Source organism: Piliocolobus tephrosceles, chromosome 11 (genome assembly GCF_002776525.5).
Source record: "Piliocolobus tephrosceles isolate RC106 chromosome 11, ASM277652v3, whole genome shotgun sequence".
Classification (NCBI taxonomy): Eukaryota; Metazoa; Chordata; class Mammalia; order Primates; family Cercopithecidae; genus Piliocolobus; species Piliocolobus tephrosceles.
The window spans coordinates 84,257,212-84,280,756 of NC_045444.1; the positions used below are offsets into that span (position 1 = coordinate 84,257,212).

Below are 23,545 nucleotides of genomic sequence, written 5' to 3' on the forward strand. Positions count from 1 at the left end.
AAGATGGCTTAAGAAGGCTTCCCTAACAGAAAGAAATGTGTGGGAGGAGGAACAAGTAGGGTGCGTTTAGAGAAGCGTGATTCATCCATGTCAAATGAGACTTAGGGGAACTGGAACACCATAGCTCTAGGTTAGAAAAATTTTACTTCATTCAGTAAGCAAGGGAGAAAATGACAAAGCCGGGAATTAGTTAGTACTGTACTTTTGGATGATGATTCTGGAAGTGGCATTTAGGAAGGAGTGAGATGGGAAGGACCAGAGCCTGCTGGTAGCTGAGTGGGACTTCAAACCCACCTTTGAGTGCTACACAGGGAGCTTTGAGAGAATTTGGAGAAGATAGGAGATACTTCATTTTTTTTGTGTGTGGGAGTGGAGTGGGGGAGAGATAGGGAGAATAAAATGGAGCAGATAATATTTTTAAAGGTGACTTTGCTGCCTCTGGAAGGATAAACAACCCTATTCTTGTTCTCATTGCTATTATGTTCCAATACCACTTGCCTTGATATTGCAGTAATCTTTGGTGTTAAGGGAGTGGAATTAGGTATTTATGATTATGACCTGGGACATAAGGAATGTATGTACATTTATTCGACAGCTACTTATTTGGTGCCCACTGTGTGCCAAGCGTGTTACACAAAGGAGTAATCATAAGGAAGGTGACACTAGCCTCAGTGTTAGGATGAATGGGGGTTGGAACAGAGCTCATCCTTCCCATCCCATCTGTTGTGGTGAGACTATGGCTTCCTGTTACTGGAGTTATCACCTGGGTCTTTCTGTATGTCATCTTCCCAATGAGCCAGTTCAAGGATTCTGACAACTACCTTTTTTGATGTTTGTTTTGTAACAGATGATTCAAGAGAGCCGGTTTCTCATAGAAATGGCAGACACAGTCCAGGAAAAGATTGTACAGTGTCAGAAAGCAGGTAACTGTTTTTAATTTTTTTTCTGTTTCTTTTTTCTACTTTGTTTAGAAACTATAATAATTCTTGGTAGGTTTTTTTTCAAAAACTTTCTGCTGCTTCTCTTAAAATTCAATTATTTTATGGCATTGCTTAACTGTACTTTAAGTTACACTTTAGTCTTTTGTTTAGTACAGACAAAATCCAAGTGATAATAGGTGGGTTATATGTGAGTATACAGGGTTGGGGTGGTATCTGAAGATGTCTAGAGGGATGAGGGATGAATCTAGTTTTGTTGTCTGGAACCCCATCAAAACCTTCTACTGCTGGTATTGAAGCTATGGTTCCATACAGTCCCTTAAAACCCGCTTTAATTTTACAATTGGAACCAAAATCCTATTAATCTTCTAGGCTTTTGCCCCGTTACTAGTCTTCACTTTAGATTTAGATTTGTTGTTTCTTTTTAAGTATGAGATGAGTCACATATCTGTGAGAGTGCACTTGTTTATTTCTGTTCACCTTCATCCACACCCTTGTGCTTTCATCTTCTGGATCCACAGCCTTCTCTATCCACACACACGATAATGATGATAATGATTATGACGAGGAAGACGACAACAGTAGCAACTGCTTGATACATATGCGTATGCTACACCAAGCACACACCGTTTTACTCATGACAACTCTGCAAAGTAATCATCATTATATCTGATTTACAGATGAGGCACCTGAGATTCTGAGAGACTGAGTGACTTACTCTAGGTCCCATATCAACACGTGGTGGAGCTGCCCTTTGAATTCAGACCAAACTTTTAAAATGGTGTTTTTCACTGACTGACCAGCAGGCTTAGATGTTTCTGTTGACAGGAAGCACAAAAATATTAATATCTGATACTTACTTGATGCCAGGCACTGCTCTGAGATCTTTATATGTATTGATTCACTTAAACTTTACCTCAATCCCATGTGGTAAACCCACTTGTTAACCACATGTCACCAGTGAGGAAATTGAAGCCCAGAGATGTCAGGGTCTTTCCTAGACTCACATAGCTAGTAAGTGGTAGAGCTGGGCTCCATGCTCACGTTCTTTACTATGCACTATGTCTGTGATGTTAGCACCAGGAAAGTTAACGTGGTCTGAGGCTACATTAATAAAAATATAAAAACTAGAACAAGGAGAATGGTGGTAGATCCCTGACCTCATATGGGCTTCTCCAAGCTTTTGAGTACAGTGTTCACTCCTGGAGGCAGGTTCCCACAGAGCTCAGCTCCAGGAAACTGGGCAATGCAGTGGCCTTGCTTGGATGCCGTCCTTAAAGAAGAGTTTCATTGGTAAGCTGAATATGTTTGAATGGTTAACCTAGAGAAAACTTGAAGGGATTTTACCCAATATCTTTCTTCAAATATCTCAAAGCTTGCACTGTAGAAAAGAGTTTAGACCTTTTTGGTCTGTGTCCAGCTAGCACCAAGGAGTAGAAGTTCCAGGGAAGAAGAAGTTCCAGGGAAGCTATGACTCGATATCAGTCATAGCTTTTAGAAGATGGAATGAGCTGTTCATAAGAGAATGTGACTTCCATCTTTAAGGTGCTAAGACAAAGGCTGAAGAAACATGATGGTGATGGTTTTCATAATCTTCAAGCTCAAGTAGATGGTTGAGCTAAAAATACTTTAAGGTCATTTCCAAATCTGAAACACTTGGGTGTTTCCCAGAATGGTATTTTTTAAAAAGTCTTTTTATTTTTAGTCAACATTGCTAATTACTTATTGTTATCTATGTGGGCTCCAGGGCCTACTATTAAGCCACAGGAATGGTTCATAAAGAAAAACAAGACATATGCATTCCTCACATATGGTTGCCATGGACACATCAGACCATTTCATGCATAAACCAGGAAGAGGACAAACAAGGTCGATGTAACCTGTTGGAATAATTTGCTTCTTACTTATTTACTTAAAAAATTTTTTTAATTTTTAATTTTTGTGGGTACAGAGGTGTATATATTTTTAGGGTACATGAGGTTGTTCTGATACAAGCATGTAGTGTGTAACAATTATATCATGAAAAATGGGGTATCCATCCCCTCAAACATTTCTCTTTTGTGTTACAAACACTCCAATTATAATGTTTTAGTTACTTTTAAAAGTACAATTAAATTATTATTGATTATAGTCATCCTGTTGTATTATTAAATACTAGGTCTTATTCGTTCTTCCTAGTTTTTTGGACCCATGGAATTTCCTTTTTTACTTCTCATGACATTTTCTATGGCTCCTGGCTGTTTTAAATGCAATTTAGTCCAATGCATTGACTATTGTCAATTTGTGCATAAGGACACTATTGGTGGGACGAACAGAGTGAAAAGGATGATTCAATTTAGGGATTTGGAAATTATGAGAAGACAGGAATGTGAAATTATATTTTACTGATAATATTTTCATTATAAGATGCCCATTTTTCTGAGATACATACTCAGATTTCTTATGCATTCTTTCTTCAAAGGGATGGAGTTCCATGAAGAACTTCATAATTTGGGGGCAAAAGAAGGCTTGAAGGGAAGAAAACTCAACAAAGCAACCGAGAGCTTTGCTTGGAACATTACAGTATTGAAGGTAGATGAAACATTCAGAAGTCCCCTGTGCCTTTACTTTTCTCCTCCTCATCTCTCCAATGTGTAGAGAAATGTCAAGGATTAAATATGATGGTTTGGAATTTTTAACCTCTACTTTAGATTCAGGGTTACATGTGCAGGTTTGTTATATAGGTAAACTGCGTGTCACAGGGGGCTGCAGTACAGATTATTTCGTCACCTAAGTAATAAGCATAGTATGCAGTAGGTAGTTTTTTGACCTTCTGTCTCCTCCCACCCTCCATCCTCAAGTAGGCCCTGGCGTCTGCTGTTCCTCTCTTTGTGTCCATGTGGTCTCATTGTTTAGTTCCCACTTACAAGTGAGAACATATGGTATTTAGTTTTCTGTTTCTACATTAGTTTGCTTAGGATAATGCCCTCCAGCTCCATCCATGTTGCTGCAAAGGACATGATCTTATTATTTTTTATGGCTGTGTAGTATTCTGTGGTGTATATGTACCACATTTTCTTTATCCAGTTCACTGTTGATGGACATGTAGGTTTGATTCCATGCTTTGCTATTGTGAATAGTGCTGTGACAAACAGACATGTCCATGTGTCTTTATGGTAGAAGGAATTATATTCCTTTGGGTATATACCCACTAATGGGATTGCTGGGGTCAAATGGTAATTCTGTTTTAAGTTCTTTGAGAAATTGTCACACTGCTTTCCACATGGTTGAATGAATTTACATTCTCACAAGCATTGTATAAACATTCACTTTTCTCCACAACCTTGCCAGTATGTGTTATTTTCTGACTTTTAGCTATTCTGACTGTGAGATGGTATCTCATTGTGGTTTTGATTTGCATTTCTCTAAGGATCAGTGATGTTGAACACCTTTTTATATGCTTGTTGGCTGCATGTGTGTCTTCTGCTGAAAAGTGTCCGTTCATGTCCTTTGCCTACTTTCTAATGGGGTTGTTTATTTTTTGCTTGTTAATTTAAGTTCCTTATAAATTCTGAATGTTAGACCTTCGTTGGATGCATAGTTTGCAAATATCGTCTCCCATTCTGTAGGTTGTTTGTTTACTGTCTTGATAGTTTCTTTTGCTGTGCAGAAGTTCTTTAATTAGGTCCCACCGTCAATTTTTGTTTTTGTTGCAATTGTTTTTGGTGTCTTTGTTATGAAATCTTTGTTAGGTCCTATGTCCAGAATGGTATTTCCTAGGTTAGCTTCCAATTTCAATCTTCTGCACATGACTAGCTAGTTGTTCCAGCACCACTTATTGAATAAGGAGTCTTTTCTCTATTGCTTGTTGTTGTTGACTTTATTGAAGATGACATGGTTGTAGGTGTGCAGCATTATTTCTGGGCTCTCTATTCTGTTCCATTGGTCTATATATCTGTTTTTATACTAATACCATGCTGTTTTGATTATTGAAGCCTTGTAGTATCGTTTGAAGTTGGGTCATGTGACACCTTAAGGAATGTGGCTTGATCTCTAGGTTCATACTCTAGGAGATGGGGAGCTGCATACTGGAATTGACATGGTTTTTGCCTTAATAAGGCAATGAGGTTTTCGGTGCAGGCAGGGTACAGCCCATGTGTGAGATTAATTTGCCTGGTGTGCGTGTGTGTGTGTGTGTGTGTGTGTTTACTCACATGAACACTTACGTTCAAGTTAATATGGCTGTTCTTATTTATGGAAAGAATAATGACAAATGCTTCTGGGGAAGATTCCAACACAAATGATTTTGAAGAGACAAAGTACAGAATATCTAGGGCCATTGAGGATTTTTATTTTAAGAACGGTTCCTATAAATACATTTCTTTTTGCAAATAGCTTTGGAAGTAATTTTCTTGAGAATATGATTTGCTGTCTGCTGCACATTAATTTTAGGATTTTGAAGTAAATATGCCACCTTTTATATTTTCTTACATGAAAAGAGAAATGATTTAGGCAGACAGAATATATTCTTGATAGCTAAATGGGAGAAAAATAGCTACAAAAATTAATAATTGCTGACATTTAAAGAACACTCATTTTGTGCTAGGTACTGTTTTATGAGGTTTATATGAATTAACAATTTAACACTCACACCACCTCAGTATTGTTATTAATCTCATTTTACAGGTGAGAAAACAGAGGCATTGCAAGTCTGTGTATATTTCCTTAGGCTGCTCAGCTAGTAAATGGTGGAACTAAAGTCTGAGCCCAGGTAGTCTGGCTCCAGACCCTATGTCTTTAACCTGTGCTGCAGAGATACTGCACATGTTTATGTGAAAGTGTTAGGTTAACTGTAAAACATACTACAAATGTCTATTAAAAATTCAGTCCACAAGTGATAAGCCCCTACTATGCATTGGGCTCTGTGTTAGGCATTGGGGATACATGGAGATCACGAGATACAGACCCTGACCTCATGAAGTTAGCAGTCTGAGGCCAGTGGAGGAGGGGGATGGATAAGGCATCATTTGCTTAAGGAGCAGGGATGACCTAGAGCTGTAGTGTTAAAGAGGTGCTTATTATAACCCTAGATTATAATGTGGCAGTGTGAACCCTGATATAAACACTTTATGTTCAGGAGATTTTATATGGGCTTGTTAATGTACCAATCACAGAAAGGTACTAGGGATCCAAATAACAAGAGGATTACCTGGGTCTCCAAGACTAGTCTATAAGGAGAGACACATATAATAATGGCCATCTATTGTTCAGCACTTAATTTGTGATCAGCACTCAAGGCTAGGTACTTTATATGCATTTCCCCTTTCTTCCTTGCCACAACAGTGCAATCTTACAACATGACATGCTGACTCTGGTAGGACTCTCTCCCTCTCACAAATGAGGAAATTGAGGCTTGTGGGGGGTTGAAATTTCTTGCCTGGAGTCACACAGCTAGTAAAAGGCCAGCCTGCAATTTTTAACTCATGCCCATGGTTCTATCCACTACAATGTTCTGCCTCCTCTAAAACTCCATCTATGTGGCTGAGTCCCTGTATTAGTCTTTTCTCATGCTGCTAATAAAGACATATCTGAGAATGGATAATTAATTTGTAAGAGAAAAAGGTTTAATTGTCTCACAGTTCAGCATGGCTGAGAGAGCCACAGGAAACTTACAATCATGGTGGAAGAGGAAGTAAACATGTCCTTCTTCATATGGCAACAGCAAGGAGAAGTGCTGAGAAAAAGGTGGAAAAGCCCCTTATAAAACCATCAGATCTTGTGAGAACTCACTCACTATTATGAAAACAGCATGAGGGTAACCTCCCTTATGATTTGATTACGTCCCACTGGGTCCCTCCCACAACACACAGGGATTGTGGGAACTACAATTCAAGATGACATTTGGGTGGGGACACAGCCAAACCATATCAGTCCCGTTGGGTCCAGGCAGCCTAATGCAGAAATAAGAATGCAGGCCCCGTGTGATTACCTGATAGTGGTGAGACTAGCCAAGTTATGTTATCTCCCTCAGGGTGGTAATAATACCTACATCCCAGATTTTGTGAGAATTAAATGAGATAATACATACAAAAGATGTAAGTCACAGTGCAGAAAACTAGACAGTATATATGTTAGCTGTTAGTTTTGTTTGTTTGCCAGATGAGGATGAACATGGAGGAACTAGTTTTTGTTATTTTTGTTTCTTTGTTAACTTCTGACTTAAGGCCACTTAGTGTTGTCAGAGATTTGTTAATGTGTCTGGTTTAGTGACAGAAGCTTATTGCTAGATGTGATTGAGCAAATGCTGTTCAAATTATTCCAAGAGAAAGTTTTTCAGACAGAATTGATCTTCTATTATTATAACTCACATACTATAGCTGCTGGTATTTCAGCTTGAGCACCAGAGTAGTGGACTACTACTCAACAAGAGTAGAGAATATTTCCATACTTCCTATAGCTCCTTTTTCTCCTCCACTGAGTTTGGGGCCTGTTAATCTGGTGTCCTTTCCTCAAGAACTGGACAAATGACCTCCTCTGAGTTTGAATTGTTAGCTGAGAGAAAAAGAACCTGGGCTCTGCTGAAGACTTTTTATTCCAGTGGTGCTGCTCTAAGAAGACATCTTTTTCTATAAGATTCTTCCCTTAGTTCCTATGCCTTAGATCTGAAACACTTGGTTCCTACTTGATTCTCCAGCCTTGCTATTGGTTTTCTGAGCTCCTCAAAGTCTTTTAATAAATACTCTTTGTTTATAAGTTTACTAGATTCAATTTACCCTTGCTTCCAGTTGGTTGAATGATTAATAACTATCCTGGAAAGACATAATCACTGAATTAGGAGGCTGTGGCATGACTTACCTATACAATTCTGCATTGCCTACTGAAAAAGTTTCCTTATACATGATTTAGACTAGTATTCCCCACTATCTAGAGAGAGAGAGTGGGAATTAACCAATATTGGTTAAATATGTTGGTTTATATTTCTAAAAAATATTTAATTCCAGTGTAATTTCCAATAAGTAAGGAAGGAGCTGGAAAAAAATGAGAAATGTGCTCTCAGCCAGTTGGGGGATTGACAGCATGGAGTGGTGCAAAGGGGCATAGGCTTTAGAGTAAATTGAGCTGAGACTGAAAAATAAATTGTTTAGTGTTTTCTGCAGTTCAATATTACATGATCTGATATTAAAAATGACAGGGAAGCTGAAGAAAAGATTGCAGAAAGAAACATGACTAACTCTACAATATAATGAATAAGAATTATAATTACAGTGTCCAAATTGTTCCAGAGACCAGGACTTAGTATTTAGCAAGGAAACTGAAATCCAGGTGGTTCTGGAAGATCCCATGCTTCTGTTTTTCTTTAATTCATATTCTAGCACCTACATGGGTCCAGTGTAGGGACTTGCTTAGCGTATGTTTTGCATTTTTCCACACTTTTGCCATATGTTTATATCCAACTGTAGCAGTCAATTTCCTCTTCCTTTCTTTCTTTTTCACTATTGTACACAAAATTGGTTTCCTTACATAGCCATTGTATTTATTTAGGATGATAGGATGACTCAGTCCTTGGTACCTTTTCAAGACAATCACTGAATCAAAATAACTCCATTCCATTCCACCCTCACATGTTAACAGACCTTTCCCTCTGTTTCTTCTCCATGATGTCCTTCAAAAATGAGTTTTGTGTCTTAATCTGTTTGTGCTGATATAATAAAATACCTGAGACTGGGTAATTTATAAACAACAGAAATTTATTTCTCACAGTTCTTGAGGCTGGGAAGTCCAAGATCAAGGCAGGAGTGGGTTTGGTGTCTGGTGATAGCACAGTCTCTCCTTCCAAGCTGGTGACTTCTTGCTTCATCCTTCAGAGGGGAGGAACGGTGTCTCCTCAAATGGCCGAAGGGAAAGAAAGGCAAAATAAGGCAAAAGGGCCTAGATAGTTCCCCTCAGCCCTTTTATAAAGCACTAATCACCTCCTAAAGGCCTCACCTCTTGATATTATTGCATTGGGGATTAAGTTCCAACATGAATTTTGGAAGGGACACAAACATTATTCAAACTATAGACATTTGGTTGTTAGCATAATATTAAAATCTCACAATGGAAATTTTTCCTGTTTTTTTTAAGGCTTTCAGAAAGGGATACTACAACTTCACTTACATAGCCAACATATTCTAGTACATTGTTAGTAATTTTGGAAGTGTTTCACTCATGAGAGTTCTGAGGATCTCTTGGGAGCAAGATGTGGACTTACACTATAGCACTGATAAAATGCTATTTGCAATGAAGTGGAATTCATCTAAAGTCTTGAACTCTATCCAGAGTGATTTGACTTTTTAAGTACAAAACCGACTGCATTGTAAAGGTGATCACATCTATAAAACTGAAATCAGAAAGAACCCAAGGGGAGCATTCTAGTGAGCTTTCCCAATATGTATTTTTCTAACTTGTCCTGTTGGCTACTTTAAGAAACTAAATTTTATTACTTTGTGTTTTTAAAGGTTTTATGGAAAAATCAGTTTTAGCAGGCTGGAGAAGTGTCAAGTACAGATATATAAAAATAATACTAAAGAAATATAATTAATAAGTATTTTATTACAAAGGAAAAACTATGAAGTAGGCAATCACTAGGGCTTAAAGAAGAAATAAAAGGGTTAAGAAGTAGCTGCCCTTCTTATTTATTCATGAATTTCATTGATTACTAGTTGAATAACAGGCAATAAATAAAAAATGAATGAAACTATTACCCCTTCAATGGTCATTCCTATTAAATATGTATTTACACTCTTCCTGGATAGATTTCCAACTTATAATTTAATACATTCCAATGTGTGCCATGATTCTGGGCCGCTTTTATAAATTTATGTTTAGTATATGTGACTGTTATTTTTCCCCCTAACGCTTTTGCCTTTTATCACTACTTAAGCCTTTGCTCTTTCTGCTTTTATCTAAAACATTTTCAATTTCCGTGGGAAGAGCCAAGATTGAAGCTTCTCACTTCTCCATGTGTAGTTGTGTTTCTAACCCAGGCACATTCCCTCTCGGAATTCCCAAATTTCAGGACCTCACAGTTCTGGGGAATCTTGCTACATAGGGGAAATTACATGGATGTCATTGTAATTTCACTGTCAAAGAAATATGCTTTCAGTTAGAGCCTGAAAACACATTTGAAGTCTCTGTTCATTGTTGAGAGACAAAAGAAAGGAAGCAGATGATGGGCTAATGAGAAAAGAAGTATGAGGAGAGGCATCCATCTCTGAAAGCTGAGTGAGAGTGAGAAGTGGGCTACCCTTCACTTACTGGCCATAGATATTTAAAATCATTCTATGAGATACTGTGGAGAGGGGTCTGTTAGTGTGAATATTCAGACCAGGCTCTTCTAACAGACATAGTGACTGTGCCTTTGGGGGCTGCCTGAGAGTATATAAAGAAGGAACATGCCCAGTGTCATCCACATTGTCCATTGAGAACTTTTCCAGTGGTGTCTCTGGCATCTGCCAGCTGTGGTTGCTGTAGAATCTAGAGAAAGGCTAGGGTTCCTTTTGAGTATTCAGAAAAAAGCATATATTTACAAAGTCTAGAAACAGACCTCCAAATAACAACAAAATGCTTTAATAATAAACCATTCTTAATATTGATATTATTATACTATCGATTATTGAGAAACAGCAGGCAAAGTGATTTAGTGTACAGACGCTGCAACCAGACACTTCCTAGCTGTGTGTCCTTGGGAAAATTTTGTTTTGTCTCTATGCTCTTGTATCAGTTGGGGTATGCTGGGTTGTGCTATAGTAACCAAAATCTGAAAATCTACTGCAATATAACACAATGACTTATTTCTTGCTTGTACTACGTGTCCATCACAGGTAAGTAATGGTCACTCAGGAACACAGGCTAATGGGGACTCCATCCCAGCAAACACTTCTACAATCCTAGAGGTAGGGATGCAAAAATGGGCTTTAAAACCTTCTGCCCAGTAGAGTCACATGTCCCTTCCACTCATATTTGACTGGTCAAAGCAAGTCACAGTCAAGTCTGATTTCAGTGGAGTGGAACAAATGTAAACCTTCTCAGGGAAGAGGAGCAGATATTGGTAAATACAGTCTGCCAGTGACAGGTTCTTTGACTATCCCCGCCTCATAGGGTTATAATGAGGACTAAATGAGTAAATATATATAAAACAGTATCTGGCACATGCTATACGAGTGTTTGTTATTTTTATTAATAAAAATGAACATTCAGTGCTTATAATAATCAACATTTTAATTACTTTTAAGGATAACCCTATAAAATTACTCCCATTATACTCATTTTACAGATAGGGGAAATGAGGCTCAAGAGGTTAAGAACCTTCCCATTGGCATATAGGAAGTGAGTGATAGAGCAAGGATTTGATTCTAAAGGCCATGTTGTCATCCCACTATGCTATATCGTCAGAATACTTGCATACCATAATAATAATGGTTTGTATTAACTGAGCACTTACTATGTATTAAGTATCCTACCAAGTGCTTTATATTTATTATTTTACTTATCTAAGGGAGTGAGTGTCCTGTCCATCTAGTATGACTATTTCAATCACCTTGACAGAATATGCCTACTGTCAGTAGTCAGTGGTTAGTGCAGAAAGCTACAGTGAGAGAGTGTAGCTTGATAATAATTTATTTACAACACTGTATTTACAAAGCAACACTCTTTTCTCAATCTAGTTTCCCAGGTATACTTTTCTAGTGGGAAATAGAATGAATTGACCAAGTGACATAACTAGTTCCATCTGCCCAGTAGTCACATTTCTGTTTGTAAGCAAATCAGTTAATTTCGTTTTTTATTGGTCCATCTCCTGTGAGCTTGGTTAGCATGAATCAGCTTCCCAGGGCCTGATCACCCCTGAGCGAATGGATACAGTTGAGTCCGTGGACAGGTATGATTGAGAATCACGAAAGCAAAGCAAAACAGCAACAATACCAAAGCAGAAGACCAGACCCAGGACCCTGGAGAGCCCAGTCAGCCTCCTCTTGTTTCTCTTGGACAGCTTTGCTCTTCATTGGCTTTTAGTATGGACATTGCCAGCTGCCATTTCTTGATGGGACAGAGGAAGTTTAAGAGCCACGCCTCTAGCAAAAACTTTACAAAGGCTATACTCCTTTCATATTCCTTCCTCATGCACCATCCTCCACAGCCACAGTTCTACTGTTCAGACATACAATCTGCCCTTTATCAACTGAGGAGTTAGAGCAGAGTCTATTCTGTGTCTTCTCTAGGTAACATTTACTTCTTCAACTTTCATTTTGTTGTAAAATTTACTTTAATTTTTTTGTCTGTTAAACTTTTAAAAATAATGTTGGAATTTTGGCAAACAGTTATGGTAACAGTCATGCCAGAAACATTTGGTGAATGCAACTGGGGGGGGGGGGGGGGAAAGAGGGATGAAGCCAAAATTGAGGGTCTTATTCCAACGGCAGCCAGTTTAGTCTCACTCAACCTAGTAAGCCCTAAACTCACTTGGAATCTTAACCAGCCGCTTTACAATGGATATCATTGATTATCAGGAAGAAGGTGGGTGACAGAAGGGAGAGAATGGATAGATCAGTTCTAGAAAAGCAACTTGAATCTCATGTGTCAGTACCATTATTTTTATACACAAAAGAAAACATTATTAGGCCTTATAAAGTGTAGAGTATACATTTAGAAGGCATAACATCTATCTGGGGGTTATAAACTAAGTTTGATATATTTATCCCTGGACAGGGTATTTGAAAAGATGCTCCTAGACACATTTGTAGAATACTGTTATTGTTTGGCTAATTAGTGCAAAATAAAGACCCTTTTCTCCCACTTCAAGAAGGTGATTTCTTTTATTTCCACATCGACATTTATAAATAAGGAAGTGCAATGCATAAATGAGGCTTCTAATCCATAAATGAGCGAATAATAATTTAACAAACTTTTATTTTCTTTTTGGTAAACCAAATTTATTAATTCAACAAATGTATCTGTTACATCTTTACTGGGTGACAGGCTTTGTGCTTGGGAATGTACTGGTGAATAAAAATGTGGCCTTCTGGTCTCAGAGCTGACAGTCTAGTGGGGGAAGCTGTCGCTTAACGATCACACGATGTATGTTAAATTTGTCCTTATGATGGGTGCCTTTAAAAAGTGCATGGCACCATGAGAGTGTGCAATGGGGTTTGACCTAATTGGAGAGGTCAGGGAAGTCTTCCATGAGGAAATACCGGTTCAGCAGTGAGTAAATACTCTAGCCTTTCATAGATTCCAAAACCCTGCCTTGTATCTTGATACTTGAGTGTAGTTGTCAAAACAATTTGAAAATAATGGTGAAAAGAAAACACATCAAAATAAAGATGTGCTGGATCTCTTCAACATGGTCTGGGGAGGTCTAAATTTCTGCCTTGCTCATTTAATTGCCACTCATTAGCATTATGGCTAATTTGTTATTCTATCAAATCTGGCCATATTAATAACAAATTTATTTAATCATCCACCTTCTAAAATATAATCTGCGGCAAAGTTTTACAACCATGTGCATCCATAAAATTCATTTGATAGCTTATAGTTGCAGAGGAGGATGTTATAAGGTTGGTTTTTGAGAAATTTCTACAATTTAAAGCTGAAAAGATGCAGAGAGAGAGAGAGTTATATAATATAGAATATTAGTATTAGTGTTAGATATATGGGTAAATTTTTTGAAGTATAATTGATTCATCTATAATTTAAGAAAAGCCACAAGTTTAAAACATTATTTCAGACAGCTCTTATCTAACAATATAGGACAGTTCAAATAGAATGTTAATGCTTCTTAGCAATAGGCAGATTGGTTACATGGTGTACAGATTTCTGCCTTGGGTGGCTGCATCCCAGCTGTGCTGCCCAGGAGTTTAGTAGAGATAAAAGCCAGGCTGTTGACATGATTAGGGAAGCACACACCACTTTATCTCCAGTAGAACTAAATTTAGCATTTCTTGGAGGTACACTTTTTTTTTTTTTCAGATGAAAGCTGCATTTTATAATGAATCTGAATAATTCAAAAGTGGCAGGATCCTAATGAATAGATGCATCATAGACCAGAGGACTTGGCTCCAACTTGTGAAGTTATTGAAGGTCTTACTTTTCTTTCAGGAAAATTTTCTTTAGAGAAAATTTGTTTCTTACACACAGAATTTTAGCCTAAGGTGAGTTGTGGCTTAAGTGAGTTTGATGTCTTAACTCTGCATTAACTATTTCTTACAGTGATATAAGTGGAAAGAAAACATTGATAACCAGTTGTTTCATTCTGGTTTCTTACAGCCCTTGTAGGTTTTATAGTCACAAGCTTCTTTTCTGATATTGTTACTCAAGGAAGACAAAAATGGGCTATATCTATCTAATTTCCTTATTGTTAACCCAAATCAGAGCAAAATGATTTCACGTCTCTGAATGTGTGTGTGTGTGTGTGTATACATATATATACACACACATATATGGTACAAACACAGACATTGTCAGATAAAATCAAATCTGAATTTAGATAGAGAATCTGTTCAAAAGAATTATCACAATAAGAAGAGAGGACTACTGTGATAGGGGAACTATTGTAACAGGGAGAATGCTCCTACCTTAAGATCTATAAGCATTTGAAAGGCCAGGCAGAAAGGATTTTTCTTTTATAGGGAAGGACAAAGGAGGTCAGAAAGAAGCACATATGAGGGAGTGGGTAGCGTGATCCCACAGTTGATCCTACAGTTAGGAAACATCTCTCCTGTGGTCAGCCCTTTCTTGGTAAGAGGCGATTACGGAGAGGCTGTGTGCTGGCTTAGGGTGAGAGTGGGTCAAAGTTCCAGGGCCTAAGGGGAAGAGAGAAGCCTAATTAAAGTTTGGCCAAGTCCAGGTAGTAGGTATTAATATTTTGTCCAGATTGGTTAGTGGACACAAACAGTTCAGCTAATCATTTATGAGGCAAGAAAGGGAATTTGAAAGGTCTGTGTCTGGCCTTGTTACAGATAAACAAGGGAGATTCCGTGAGTCTTAGCTGAGTCCTATGGGGAAGAGGGGTTCTTTGCAGTAAGTAAGGTCTTTTGAGGAACACAAAAGGATGGGGGGATTTCTTAACCATCCCTGATTTCATGGAACACAGGGCTCAGATAAAGTTGAACATTGTCAACATACGCATTTATATATTGTATTAGTCTGTTCTCATGCTGCTAATAAAGATATACCTGAGACTGGCTACTTTATAAAAGAAGGAGGTTTAATGGACTCACAGTTCCACATGGCTGGGGAAGTCTCACAATCATGGCAGAAGATGGAAGAAGAGCAAAGGAATGTCTTACATGGTGGCAGGCAAGAGAGCTTGTGCAGTGGAACTCCCATTTATAAAACCATCAGGTCTCATGAGACTTACTCACTACCACTAGAACAGTGTGGGGGAAACCACCCCCAGGATTCAGTTATTTCCATTTGGCCCCGCCCTTGACACATGGGGATTATTACAATTCAAGGTGAGATTTGAGTGAGGACACAGCCAAGCCGTATCTCATATATATATAAATTTATTAAATATAAATTATTAAACATATAAAATATATACATATAAATATATACTTATTAAATAAATAGATACATATAAATATACATGTATGCATGTGTATATATAAAATGTTATGTGTATATATGTATATACATATATGTAAATATAAAAATCTAAAGGATAATTTAGGTTAAGTATAATGAAATTAGATGCTACTTTTTAAAAGTCACATTGAAAAGATCATAATTATGGAGCAGCAAGAAAGTTACCCTGGAGTCATAAGTGGTTATTTTTGAGTTTAATTAAACATTTCTTATTTCAAGTAGATACAATGTGTTCAAAGAAACATCATATATAAGATTGCATACTCATAGTAATAGGCCAGAAGGATATATCTTTTTATCTCATTTCCCACTTTTTATAAAATGATTTTGTATTATTAATTACTCTCCATACATTATTGATACTTTTAGTATTTGTGGTAAGTGAAGATACCTATCTATGGATGCAGAATAATTAATTTTCCCTTTAAGGAAAAATTCATGGCTTTATGAGATTAATTATAGATTCTTTGAAAAACATATCCCCTTGGAGTTTTAAAAATACGTTTAGATTCATAAAAATTTACACATAACTCTTCAGATAACTATTTAAATAAGACAGGAAATACAGATCATTATTATAATTATATTAATGCTTTGAAAAAAGGTAACTTTGGGAAGGAAAAGACTCTCACAGAACCATGACTTAGAATTAAGTATTAGACTTTGGCATCATTGCATAATATTATGGAAAGGTTAACAAGTAGTTATGTAGAAGCTCCAGGGTTTCAGAGACAAAGAAGAGAATCCTTCCCTATACAGTGAAATGCACTAATCCCTCATGATGGGATTTGTAAATCTGCCAGGACAAAGCTATGTGTTCTAAAAATAGCTAAAGTCTTTGAGTGTTTATTTAAAAGATAACTATTCTCAATGGATTTTTGAGTCAGTTGTACTGAGGGATGGAAAGTTTTTAAATTGCTTTACAATGTTTTCCAGGGAAAAAATATTGTGATTCAAATCTCTCAGAGCTATTCCTTAATCAACTAGAATATTCTGGATCTCCCAGTTGTCTGCTACTCAGCAGCTGGCATTATGAAAAAAACTAGAATAAAATTGGTTCATGAATCTGTTGCCTGGGAATTATCCTTTTCTTGGGTCAAAAAGTTCCTGATCAATTAGAAATAAATCTAGTCTCAGAAAGTTAAGCTCCTTTTCTTAAGCATGTGTTAAGAGATGTGTTTTTCACATACATTTAAAATATACTGGATGCCCTCAAGATATAACTTGGATTTCAGCAACAAATTCTGATTTCCTTAGGTCAGAAATATGAGTCTGTATCAGTCATTTTCTGGTTTTTTTGTTTGTTTGTTTGTTTTTTTCAGATTTAATTGGGCTTCACTTTTTTGTAAGCAAAGATATATAGAAAGGGAAGGTTAAATGCGTTAGAGTTACTCATGTTCTCTGGTGGTACGTTACTGTCACAAGTGTATTCCTCCAAACTGCTTGGATGGGCACAATGTGAACATATGCTTTAACAGTCCTATAGACACTTGAGAGTTATATACAGTTTATTTGCTGGTGAAATCATGGATGGTTACACACCACTTCCTCATTCTCTTACCTTCCAGATGGCTCTTCACACTTACCACACATGTTGCAGGAAACAGGTTCTTGTTTATCATGGGTTTGCTATCAACCAAGAAACTGATATTTAAGATTGCTAAAGAACAAAGTGAGCGTATAAAGTCTTGTATATGAAAAAGTGTGTTTTAGAGGTAGCTATGTCCTAGGATTAAATCTGAGTAAGTGAGACTGAAGCTTCTTAACAATGTGTATTGTGTATCCTCTGAGTCAGTCCATGAGTCCTTACATGTACTCTGAAACTAGAGAGGGAAAAAGCCAGCAACTTCCTTCCTGTTCTCCTTTATCAATAGTACATTTTAGCCTGGGAGAGGAAGAATACCATCGAAAGGAACAATTATATGTATGCATAGTGTGTGTTTGTGTATGTGTTGTATCATAGGCTCTGGTTTCTTATATTAAACAACTCATTTATTAAACCCTGCTTATTGTAAGCTCTGTAATAATACATGTAGATATGATAATAATAGATATAGTAATATATCTATATTAGTAGATATAATAATAGAGGAATGAAATTTTCCTTGGAGGTTTTGGTTAACTAAATATATTCTCAGCTGTTCTTATGAAAAGCGTAAAAATGTGTAAGCAATATAATAATCACAAATGCCATCAAGATGGAAATTACATTTTTAAATTCTGAAAAATACAGTCTTTGCTACTAAATCACAGTTTTATCAACCATGCGGAATCATTTGGTCATCCTCTACTTAATAAACACCACCTTAAAAATTGCTGGGTTCATGTCAGGAAGTATAATTTTGTTCTAGAGATTCTTCTCTGGTCAGAAAGAGAGAGAGAGGACAGAGAGAGAGGAGCAAATGATAAAGTGATTACTACTGTCCTTACTCTTTAAATAACAGCTCCTGGGAAGGTCAGATCCTTTGGCGGTTTTGTCAGAGATACCCGGGAAGAGTTTTCATAGAGATCTCTGAACTACAGGAGCCTTGAAAATTAATTACATGAAACTTTATGAATTTCACTGAAGTTAAACATCAGCACAACCAGAATTACTTTCCTGAAGCTTTTGATTAGACATTTCTATACCAGTTTGTCTGTCATTTCTCTTTTGTAGCATAAGGTTTAACAGTCTAATCCCTGAATTGGCCAGAGCTGCTGCATACTCCTATGTCAGTTGTGTACCGCACAACCGTCAGGGGTGCCATTCCCACTGAATGTATGTGTGTGAGTACTGCCCTCTGGATTTGTCATGTAGTTACCATGAAGTTGTCAGTCTAAGCATTGTTCTATCTCTAACCTTTTGTTCTCCATGAAGTTTTGAGTGCCTTTAACTATTATTACATTAATTATAATTATTGTCTAATGTAGTGATTTTCCCTACTAAGATTTACATTTAGGATAAATCTTCAGTCATTTCAGAAGGATTCATATGCAGTAGTGTGTCTTCTTGTGAAACTATCGTTATTTGTGTATTGAAGCACAGTAGAGAAGCCCAAGAATCCAGAGTAATACATCAGATGAGGAAAATGTCAATTGTAACTCAGCTAGATCTTAACTTTGATTGGTTTTGACGACCAAACGTAGTTGATTCAGTTTGTAACTTCACAACAGAAACTGTAGACATTTGGAAAATAATATCCAGTCCTCTTTTCAAATCTAATACATCCTTCTTGTGTAAGAAAATTTAATGAAATTCATTTAATCTTCTGAAAAATGCTCTAAATTCATTTAAGAGAGTTAAAAATAAATAAATCTTTTAAAAAGCCTAAGACTTGAGTGAGAGAAATGATTTGATGTTAGTCTGTTAGCTTCAAGAAAAAATGCCAAGTTCATGACCTCGATAGAAGGTCCTCTGTGATGGGGTCTTTGCTTACCCTGGTCTCTTCACATGTTATATTCTCCATACCCGCAGTTCTGTTTCTTAGAAATATCAGACAGTTTTGGGATTCCATGCCTTCGCACTGCTGTTCCTGCCAGCTGTGATGTTCTTTCCCTCCTTAGTCACCCACCAGCTCCTCTTCATCACTCAGATCCAGCATTAGGGTTATCCATTGCCTTTCTAGCGAAGCCTTCCCTGCTCTTGTCCCTCCATACTCCTCACCCCGCAATTCTCATCTAAACCAAATTATCTCATGTTTAGTGCCACATCTGTATCTTGTTCACAACTTTATTCCCGTGCTCACCATCCTGACTCACTAAATGTTAATGATGTGTCCCTATGTCTTTTTCTCATACAAAATCCAGCTCCTTCAGGGTGGGGACTGTGCCTTAGTACAGTGCTGAGTTTTAGATGAGAAAATAGGATTACAGAAGCTCTGCAAGTTGTTCAAGATGATGCGACTAACTAGTAAGCCATGGGAGTGGGTGAACACTTTGATCTGTGTGACTCCAAAACCTGTCCTTAACATCCAAGTCATGATGTCCAATGTCACTGTACATGCCTGTGTACCAAAACTTGTTCTTCATATTGGACATTGTGTCCAACGTCACCATTGGATGCCTATGTGTCATTTGGGAGGATGGGCATTTCTGCAGTTCTTGGCAGCTCCATTTTCTCATGGGGTTGAAATTTTGGCCTGTTCTTCCTACTTCAACCTCTGGGGAGTTTCATTTTCCCTGGTCTACTCTTTTTAAAAAATTAATTTTTGTGGATACATAGGTGTATATATTTGTGGGGTACATAAGATGTTTTGGTACAGTCATGCAATGCACAATAATCATGTCATGGAAAATTTGTTATCCGTCCCCTCAAGGATCTATCCCTTGTGTTTTAAATAAACCAGTTGTACTCTTTTAGTTATTTTTAAATATACAATTAAATTATTATTGACTATAGTCACTCTGTTGTGCTATCAAATACTTGGTCTTATTTATTCTAACTTTTTTTGTACCCATTAACCATCCTCATCTCCCCTTATCCCCCACTACCCTTCCCAGCCTCTAGTAACCATCTTTCTAGTCTCTATGTCCATGACTTCAATTCTTTTAATTTTTAGCTCCCACAAATAACTTAGAACATGTAAAGTTTGTTTTTCTGTGCCTAGCTTATTTAAGTTAACATAATGACCTCCAGTTCCATCCATGTTGTTGCAAATGACAGGATCTCAATCTTTTTTTATGGCTGAATAGTACTCCATTGTGTATATGTACTATGACGTTTTCTTTATCCATTCATCTGCAGATGGACACTTAGGTTGCTTCCAAATCTTGGCTATTATGAATAGTGCTGCAATAAACCTGAGAGTGCAGGTAACTCTTTGATATACTGATATCCTTTCTTTTGAATATATACCTAGAAGTGGGATTGCTGGATTGTATGGTAGCTCTATTTTTAGTTTTTTGAGGAAGCTCCAAATTTTTCTTCATAGTGGCCGTACTAATTTACATTCCCACCAACAGTGTATGAGGGTTGCCTTTTCTCTATATCTTCACCAGCATTTTTTATTGCCTGTCTTTTGGATATAAGTTGTTTTACTGGGGTGAGATGATATCTCATTGTAGTTTTGGTTTGCATTTCTCTGATGATCAGTGTTGTGGAATACTTTTTCATATGCCTGTTTGCCATTTGTCTTCTTTTGAGAAATGTCTATTCAGATCTTTTGCCCAGTTTTTAATCAGATTATTAGAGTTTTTCCTATAGAATTTTTTGAGATCCTTATGTATTCTGATTATTAATCCCTTGTCAGATAGGTAGTTTGCGAATAATTTCTTCCGTTCTGTAGGTTGTCTCTTCACTTTGTGTGTTGTTGCCTTTGCTGTGCAGAAGCTTTTTAACTTGATGTGATTTCATTTGTCCAGTTTTGCTTTGGTTTCCTGTGCTTGTGGGGTATTACTCAAGACACATTTGCCCAGACAAATGTTCTGGAGAGTTTCCCCAGTGTTTTCTTGTAGTAATTTCATAGTTTGAGGTCATATTTAATTCATTTTGATTTGATTTTTGTAAATGGTGAGAGACAGGGGTCTAGTTTCATTCTTTTGCATATGGACATCCAGTTTTCCTAGCACCATTATTGAAGAGACTGTCTCTTCCCCATTGTATGTTTGTGGCACCTTTGTCGAAAATGAGTTTACTGTAGGTGTGTAGATTTGTTTCTGGGTTCTCTATTCTGTTCCATTGGTCGATATGTCTGTTTTTATGCCAGCACCATCCTGTTTTGGTTATTACAGCTCTGTCTTATAATTTGAAGAACCTGGCCTACTCTTTTACTCAGTTTCATCTTTTCCTACCAGAGTATTCCATCTTTTCAGAATACTGGCAGGCTCCCATATGCACTGGACTGGTAATTTGCTTTTGGCTTTTTCTCTCAGTAGAACCAGTGTCCACCTTTATTTTTCTCTTCCTTCCAGTGGCTGTCTTCTGACTGTCAGGCAACTGGTGACTGTTCTCAGGCTTATTTGATATAATTGCACAGGTTTCTAGATCAGTGCTTCAGCTCCTTCAAGTCATTTCCCTCAATTCATACTGTGTACAGGCATCCATATACATAGGTACACAGATATCCTGAGTATACAATATATACAGTTTTTGGTGGCCCTATTCTACATTCTGTTCTTCTAGTGTCTATGTTTAATTTTTTATTGTTACTATAGAAGAAGCACACAAAATGTGCTCAAGATGTGATTGATGAATTGAATTATATGAATTTAAATCTATAAAAATATTAACAATTATCCCAGTGCTAGAAGACATTGGTCACTGTTGCATTTGGTTGCTCGTAAGAGGATTAAAAAAAAGACACTTTAATTCCCTTTAGGTTTATTGTCTTTTTCCAGCATGGTTCAGATATTAACAATCAAAGTGACTGAACTTTAGATTTTTTATATGATCTTTTCTTAAAATCTGGGTAATTTTTATCTTTGAGTTTCTTCCTTCCTTTGTGAATCATCTCCATCTTCATCACTGCCAATCTTTAAATATTTACCAAGAACTCATCATATATCTAGTACCATAAATATATAAAAATGCTTTTAGAAAATGCTCTCCTCCCTGGTATTCACTTATGTTCCAAATTGGCAAACCCTTTGGTCTCAGTTACACTTTTGGAATAATCCTCTCATCTTGAGATCTCATTATTTCTATTCGATAAACTAGAGAATTATTGTAAAACAAATTGGGTATACCAGAAAGAAGTGGGACATTTTAGAGAAAATCAGAATATTCACCATAAAGTTGGAATCAAGCATATGACTGATTGGAACTGAATTTGTTCTAGTTTTAAAATATATTTTTAAAATGTAAAATACTTTTAACAACAAATAATCACTTATTGTTATAAAATATGTATTCTCTGTAGACAGTGTTCTAAGTGTTTTGTACTTATTAAATCAGTAAATTCTAATAGCAACTATGTGATATATGTACACAGTATTATGATATCCATTTTCTACAGGAGAAAACCAAGAGACAGAAAGGTTTGCTAATAGCTAATGACTGGCAGTGCCGTGACTGAAAACCAGGCAGTGTGGACCCAGAGTCCTTGTCCACAGTCTGATAAGACTGCCCCACCTGGTACATAGCTGTTTAATGAATAAATGAAAAAGCTCAATAACAATGGTAAATCCACACTTCATAATAACAATTAAACTCCTAAACTTGTAAATATATAAAAGCAGAGAGATAGATGCTCATCTTCAGATGGGGAGGGAAGGGTTTGTTATTCATGTTACAATAGGCAAACTCTCCCTCAATTTTAAACACAGAGGGTTCTAGTGTGGTTGGCTGCAGATAACAAATCCACTTGCAACAGAGATCGGAACATTAGGAGGGGTTGACTGTTATGGACTTGATGGTGTCCCCTTCACAAATTTGTATGTTGAAATCCTAAACCCTTAGTACCTCAGGATGTGGCTGAATTTGGAGATAGGGCCTTTAAGGAGGTAACTAAATTAAAATGAGGTAATTGGTGGTGGGGGGGGGGTGGATAATACAATATGATAGGTGTCATTATAAGAAGAAGAAATTTAGACTTAGACAGGTAGAGAAGGAAGACCATGTGAAGATATAGGGAAAAGACGGTCATCTATATAAGCCAAGCAGTGAGATCTCAGAAGAAACCAACCCTGCCGACACCTTGCTATGGGACTTTTAGCTTCTAGAATTGTCAGAAATAAATTTCTGTTGCTTAAGCTACGGAGCAACCCTTGCTCCGTGACCTATTAGGAACCAGGCCGTGCAGCAGTAAGCATTACTGCCTGAGCCCCGCCTCCTGTCAGATCAGCAGTGGCATTAGATTCTCGTAGGAATGGGAACCCAGTTGTGAACTGTGCATGTGAGGAATCTAGGTTGTTTGCTCCTTGTGAGAATCTAATGCCTGATGATCTGAGGTGAAACAGTTTCATCCTGAAACCATGTACCACCCTCCAGCCCCCCAGTCCATGGAAAAATTGTATTCCATGAAGCCAATCCCTGGTGCCAAAAAGGTTGGGGACCCTGGCTTTTTTTTTTTTTTTTTTTTTTTTTT

The 23,545-nt window shown here is 37.1% G+C and overlaps 1 protein-coding gene across 1 annotated transcript in view; it reads left to right on the forward strand.

The window, feature by feature from the left end:
• Nucleotides 1–827: 827 nt before the first annotated feature.
• Nucleotides 828–23,545, forward strand: part of LOC111546743 (inactive phospholipase C-like protein 1) — a 48,031-nt gene continuing 25,313 nt past the window's right edge. Inside the window, exons 1-2 of the mRNA XM_026454468.1 lie at nucleotides 828–923; nucleotides 3,400–3,509. Coding sequence (XP_026310253.1) covers nucleotides 848–923; nucleotides 3,400–3,509 — 186 coding nt within the window. The 5' untranslated portion in view covers nucleotides 828–847. The remainder of the gene's footprint in view (nucleotides 924–3,399; nucleotides 3,510–23,545) is intronic.